The sequence below is a fragment of the Hemibagrus wyckioides genome, linkage group LG16 (assembly GCF_019097595.1).
Source record: "Hemibagrus wyckioides isolate EC202008001 linkage group LG16, SWU_Hwy_1.0, whole genome shotgun sequence".
NCBI classification, from domain to species: domain Eukaryota; kingdom Metazoa; phylum Chordata; class Actinopteri; order Siluriformes; family Bagridae; genus Hemibagrus; species Hemibagrus wyckioides.
In genome coordinates this window covers 22,530,634-22,537,500 of record NC_080725.1, presented here as the reverse complement: position 1 = coordinate 22,537,500, position 6,867 = coordinate 22,530,634, and the positions used below count along the sequence as shown (strand labels likewise).

General features: G+C 46.7%; 1 protein-coding gene across 1 annotated transcript in view; it reads left to right on the top strand.

Moving 5' to 3' along the window:
* The window catches only part of mrrf (mitochondrial ribosome recycling factor), a 22,656-nt gene extending 16,347 nt beyond the window's left edge, over positions 1 to 6,309 (top strand). The window contains exons 5-7 of the mRNA XM_058412668.1: positions 131 to 222; positions 1,779 to 1,938; positions 2,243 to 6,309. Coding sequence (XP_058268651.1) covers positions 131 to 222; positions 1,779 to 1,938; positions 2,243 to 2,323 — 333 coding nt within the window. The 3' untranslated portion in view covers positions 2,324 to 6,309. The remainder of the gene's footprint in view (positions 1 to 130; positions 223 to 1,778; positions 1,939 to 2,242) is intronic.
* Positions 6,310 to 6,867: the final 558 nt, after the last annotated feature.

Here is a 6,867-nt window from a genome sequence, read left to right as displayed (position 1 = left end):
AGTCTGTGTGTGTGTGTGTGTTTGTAAAAGTGTGTGTGTGTGTGTTTAGAATCGGCAGTAGCAGGTACAACAGCCTCAGCTGCTGGTCATTAACACCCACCTTTTTGTGTGTGTGTGTGTGTGTCCTCAGGCCACAGCAGCAGCCACCCGCGCACTACAGGAGAGCAGCATGAAGCTGAACCCAGAGGTAGAGGGCACCATCATCAGAGTCCCCATTCCTAAGTAAGTGTGCGTGTGTGCGCGCATGTGTGTGTGTGTGCGTGCGTGCGTGTGTGTGTGCGTGTGTGTGTGTGTGCGTGTGTGTGTGTGTGCGTGTGTGTGCGTGCGTGCGTGCGCGCGCGTGTGTGTGTGTGTGCGTGCGTGCGTGTGTGCGTGCGTGCGTGCGTGTGTGTGTGCGTGCATGTGTGCATGTGTGTCTGTGTGGCCTGAGGGCCAAGAATTAGCGAACCACTTTCACCTTCTAGTGGCTTCTGTATGTTTCTCTCTCTCTCTCTTTCTTTCTCTCTCTCTCTCTCTCTCTCTCTCTCTCTTTCTTTCTCTCTCTCGCTCTCTCTCTCTTTCTTCATCTTTCTCTCTTTTTCATCATCTCTTTCTTTCTTTCTTTCTCTCTCTCTGGTCTCTCGTTGTCCTGCTGTATATCTCTGTGGTATGGTTGCGTCTCCTCTGCGTCTGCTCGTCTGTAGCAGGTGCTCGTCTGGCGGCGGATGGCGAATGGGCCGGACGAATCGTCCGCAATCAGCGCAGCCTCCTCACACACATCTGCACGTGGAAAATACAGAGTGCGGGGCTTGATTGGATCCCAGTCACTAATTACACACATTGTTTGCAGTAAACACACGCCGCTCTTGGACCGTGTGCAGCATGGCTGGTGTCTGAGCGCTAATTAAGGAGGAGCAGCAGAAGAAAAAACTTCTACACCTACCAGAAATTAGAGGAACGAGGCGCTCTTCGCTTGGGTTTTTTTTTCTCCCTCGTTCGTTGTTGAGGTTGCGTCAGATTTAAAAGACTGCAACAACGAAATGATCGTGTCCATCTGTCAGGTTTTAGTTTAGCACTGAAACACGTGTGACCCTGAATCCGGATAACTAGCCGCGCCATTCACATTCGGCTAGCGAGCTAGGAACGATTCCGTCGCAGTTGCTAATCAACACATGATGAGCATCTGCAACAATCAGACACGTCACATGTCAGTATTTTTATCTGGAGGAGAAATCTAAGCCCCTAGCCCTGGTTTTCATCCAGCGATCGTTTATCGATAAACATCCGAGCTGCTTTTACAAATCAAATCTAAAAACGCTCATCACTTCAACTACAAAAGCATTAGCCTACGGCAGCTGAGAAGCACAAAACACAAGGACAAATCCAAAAACACAAGGACGATTCAGACAGATCGGAAAAGCTAGGTATAGCTTGCGAACAGAATTCTTCCCTCTGATTGGACGAGACATCTGTCACTCAGGATCTACAGGAAGTCCAGCAGTAGCTGCAGCAGTAGAAAGTGGATTGGTGTGAGTATGAACACAGCTCTGCTCTTATAGCGCTCCTGATGTTGGGATGTTGATCAGACTCCATGGTGCTCAGTGGGGTTGAGTCAGAGTCAGGGCTCTGTGCAGGACACTCCAGTTCCTCCAAACCTCCATGAAGTACACAGACTTCCTGTACAATTGCATGTTCGGAAGAAGCCCCACATGTGGAAGTGATGCTCAGGGGTGCACATACTTTTGGCTGTTTAGTGTATCTCATCAGAACACGTGTGTGTGTGTGTGTGTGTGTGTCAGGGTGACCCGGGAGCACAGGGAGAACCTAGCCAAGCTGGCCAAGCAGTTCAGCAACAAGGCGAAGGAGTCAGTGAGGAGAGTTCGCTCCAACGCCCTGGCGCAGGTGAAGAGGAGTAAAGAGGGCGTGTCCGAGGACACCATCCGCCTGGTCGAAAAGCAGGTGAGAGCGTTGTGTTCTGCCAACAAGCTTACCTTCACACACACACACACACACAAAAGTCTTTAGTCTAAAAGCTTCATTACTTTCCTCTTTCGACTAAACGCAAGGATCCGAAATAAACCCCCGGCTCAAGGTTTTAAAAATAAAACTCAATCCTTCAGAAGCGGTTCATTTTTTTTCCCCTTCTTGCCGTGAACCAACTGGAATTTCAAGTGGGAAACCAGAAGATCTAAAATAAAGAATGTGTTTATTTATTTATTTATTTATTCATTCATTCATTCATTCATTCTATTTCCTGTCCCAGGTTCAGCAGATGGCCGACGCTTTCGCCGCAGACATCGACAAACAGCTGGCCTCTAAAACCAAAGAGCTCCTGGGCTCCTGAGTGTTTAACCAAGCGCTCCGGACGACGTGATTTATTCTGCGTGTAATCCCCGAGTCGAGTCAGAACCTCCCAAAAATATCCACACAGACCATAACGTTTCTTTCGAGCTAAATATCCCATAACCAGCGTGCTGATGAAGCCGGACCGGTAGGAGGCGGGGCTGGGGCGTTAGTTGTTTTGTGTGTTTCCACGGCACATAAACATACACCGCACGACACGGCAGAGACCGATCTGCGGCCACGCCCATCCTCACGTCCTCAAAACAAACAGCCGGGAGGACAGATGAAGTTTTAATGTGCTTGGAGGTCCCACCCTGCTAATCAGAGCGATGCCACACGGGCCACGCTTATGGAAGAAGTGCAGAAGTAAAGTAAACTCGTCAGGATGGAGCTCGTTTGTTTCCTCTACGCTGTTTTTTAAGAGGTTTTCTGTTTGTGGGAATAAAATATGAAGCATTTTTTTGGGGGGGATTGGTTCAATCGTGTGTTGTTTTTTTGGCACAGGTGACATTTATCTCCCACAATTTTCTCCCCCAAAAGAACACCATGCATATCAGGAAGGGTTCGTTTTTAAGTGCAATTAAAAATATATATATATATATAAATAAATAAAGCCATCAGGGTGAGTGAATAAGCAGGCGAGGCTGTCCACAGGCAGGTTTCCACAGAGCCCAGGTCCATATGTCAGTAATTTGGGGGGGCATTGTGTATCTTGGCCTGGACTGGAGGCTCATGATCGATGAAGGGGGTGAAAATCCCGAGTCTCTGGCTCCGTGCACCGGCCTGAAAATTGCTTTCAGCTGATAGCTTCACTTCGCTTTACATTTATCACGCGGATTGCGGCGTGTCTCTCTCTGTTTACGGGCCGCCATGACGGAGGCGATGGAAGGGTGGCAGGAGCCGGGGGCCAAATGTTTTTCCTTCTGTGTCGCTGAAAATATACACGCTGAAATTGACTCTGTAAACTTTCAGATTGGAAAGCCCGCTCCTCGGTCGGAGTCTCGCTCTCGATTACTCGCTCATCTCAAACACGTCTTAATAGAAAACCACAGGGGAAACAACATGGCTGCCGCTGCTGGATTTTTTGGCCGCTTGATCTGAGAAACCGGTACGAGAGCGAAGGAGCGGTTTCAGTTCCTTTACCTCCGTCTCAGATTGCTGTTTACACCGGAGAAGGTGTTGATTCATTTTCCATAACAGCAGCTCAGAAAGTAGTTCCGGCTGTTTTTTTTGGGTTTTTTTTTTTAAATGAATGCGCTTCTCGCGTTTCTATAGTAACGCATGATGACCTTGATGTATAGTGTGTAGAATTTGTTGATATTATCGTTATTAATGGTCGGTTTTCTGTTAGGAGACGTTTATACGTTTATGGAAGGAGTCTTCAGTTTCAGCCTCGTAGGGAAGGAGTTCACACTTCCGGTTTGACCTGGTCAAAAGCATAAATTTTCCCAGAACAGCAAGACATGAAGTGTGTTATTCCTCTCTCTCACACACACACACCATCTACATGTACACTTTATGAGAAGTCTTATTTGTGGATTTGTAAAATCCAGGCATTTTTTTATTTACCTTCGCACCCTTTCCGTTAACATTATGCGGGGTTTGTAGTGTCGGTTGCGGTGCACGAGACGGCGGGATTGACCGTAAAGCATGTGACTGAAGTAGAAATGTGAACTACGCGACTCTCAGCGACGTTTTTTTTTTCTTTCTTTCCCGTCTGGTTTATATGCAGATTATTTACGCTCGAGCTGCAGCACTCATCCCGCCGTATAGTCTCGTGGCAGTGCGCGAGCGCCGACATCCCGGTTTCGGTGGAGAGCACGAGCACTTGTGCAAACGGTGGGGGACTAGCGAAAAAAGAAGAAGAAGGAGAAGAAGCGGTCTATTATTCTCATCCCGGGCCGCGCTGATTACGGCTCTGTGCCGTGGATGGGTGGCGAGGCGCGAGGAGGACGGTGGGGCTCGAGAGCGCGTTTAATCACTTCAGCGCTGCTCTGAATTGGCTCGCCGCGTCCTCGCCTGTCTCTCGAGTGCGCGAGGCCACCGACGGCCTCATCAAGGATCCAATCAGCTTAACTGCGGAATGCACTTCGGAAAGCGATATTTCTTTTTTTTTTCTTTTTTTCCTCCCTCTTTTCCGCCGCTGCCTTTAAAAAGAGGGCACGCGGCCTCACTGCATATGCAAATTGCACCGAGGAAAATTAACACGATTTTCCCTTTCTCTCTTTCTCTCTCTCTCTCTCTCTCTCTGTGTGTGTGTGTGTGTGTGTGTGTGTGAGACTCTTCTGATAGCGGCTCGTGTTTCAAAAGCGCACAATTATTCCAAGGTTGTTGGATCGTTTTTCTCTTTTTTGATTCCCAGTTTATTATTTTGTTGTTGTTGTTTTTCTAAAAAAAAAAAAAAAAGTCCCTTAACGAATTACACACTTTATTTTAATCAGCGCTTCTGTTCCTCAACAAAATGACAGCTGAATCATCTGCGCCTCGCTCTCCAGACGGCTGGATGTCGGAGCCACACTGCGCCGCATAGGATGTAGAAATCATTACTTCATCCCCTTCGTGACTCGCATCATGTAAGGAGCAATTTGGATGAAAAGGCTGTAAAATGCTGCATTCAGGCTACAAGCCGTGGCACCGGAGTGAAGCCGTCTATGCTAAGCACGTGGCTTTTCTAGCTTTAGCAAAGAGAGAGAGCTTAAATAATTTAGTGCACCTTGAAATCTTTATGTCCTCAGCATGGATTGGGCCCCAAGGGCCCCTGATGTATACTGAAGAATATTTATATATTTTTATTTATCCATATCGTGACATTATCGTGACGCGCTCCAGCAAAGGAGAAAAATTGAAGGCGTTAGAAAAAAGTTAAAGAAAAGAGGACCATTAAACATTGCGATCAGATATTAGAAAAAAATAAACAATATATATCACAATATGTTTGTTATGCCATAATATTGAAAGTTATTTATTTTATTTTTTTAATTCTTATATCTTTATATTGGTATCTTTTACCCAGAAAGGATCCTGTGTAATGTGACGTTAAAGTGAATCCTGATCCGTTTTTCTACATTAAACTATCTAATTAACTATAAAGAGGTTTTAGAGCTAGCGCTTTACGACTCTGCCCTGTAGGTGAGGAAACAGGTCAAACTTTTCATTTTGTTGTATTTCTGTAAAAGTACCAGAGACTCAGGTGTGTCATCCAGGTGTGTGTGCAGTGGTGCGATCGCTAACGACCTGGAGCGGATCATCGTTACGACGTCTGAGCGCTTAAGTCTGTCGTTTCGTATCGTCTGGACGTCGTGATTACAGACACGGGAGGAATTATAAGTTTAGCTTTTGCGTCCGAGACAATTTCCTGCCCTCGTCTTGATCCTAAGTGAGTAGACACCCAAACCACCCCCCTCCTCCTCCCCCCACACACACCCCGTCGTCTCTGAGGGCCTGCACTCGGGTCTCATGGGAAGGCTGTAATCAGCGTACGGGGAGAGAGAGAGTGGGGATGAGGAGCGGCGGGTGAGCGGGCGGGGTCAGCTATCTACCACATGTTATTTATACATTATCAAACCACACACTGATCCTCCTGCAGAAGAACCTCCGGTTTTCATCCTACTCTCCTGGGGTCAGTATTATCTATCCCAATTTTTTCTCCCCATTCTGAAAATAAGCACAAATACACACAATCATAGAATTTTTTTTTTTGGTGAGTACTGCAACGTTGTGACGTCATGTGGTCACGTGTCAAGAATAAAGAATTTAAGGAGAATTATTTTTCAGGCTGTGATGCGCTGTGGTGTTTGGAGCTTGAGGAATCGTGGTTATTTCTGTAGAACAGGTTGTTACACAATGTTAAGAAATTGCTACTGTAGATCAGGACACACCCACATGGGGCGGGGCATGTAGTAGGCATCTTAGAGAGGTGGATGAACACAAGAAGAGTCGAAATGAGACGTAAAATAACTTTGTCATGGTTTTTAGTGTATATTTTTTTGTGTATGTGTAATAAAAGCTCTGAAAGTCTCCTTGTGATCGTGTACGAATCTGTCAATCAAAGCTCTCGAGGTTGGGAAGCATGTGAAAGCGTAAAGATCGGGGCGTTTCCTGACGTTCAGATGAAGACGTGAGGGTTCAGTCAGGAGTCAGCACTCAGATTCATCATCCGGCGACGTTTTGGCAAACCGGGACAACTGCAGCAGCATTCCACAGCTTTAACACGGCATCTCGGATTACACACTCCACCGATATTTATTATGTCAATGTGACACACCATTCAAGTGCCATATGTTGGACTTATCTTTCTCTCCCGCGATTATAGAGGTGCGGGATTAAAAACGAGCGCCTGGTACCACTCTGTAGAAGCAGGAAACTTCTCGGAGGCTCGATGCTCACTTTCCTGTCGGCGGTCAGGAAAAAGTGGCTGTTGTGTTACAAACTAATACATGATAACCTTTGTAATAAAGACGTATCATTCGGAGCGGCAACGCGCGGAGCGGACAGGAAGTCTGCTAATCTGAAACCCGATGCGAGAGGAAGGAAGGACTCAGGAAC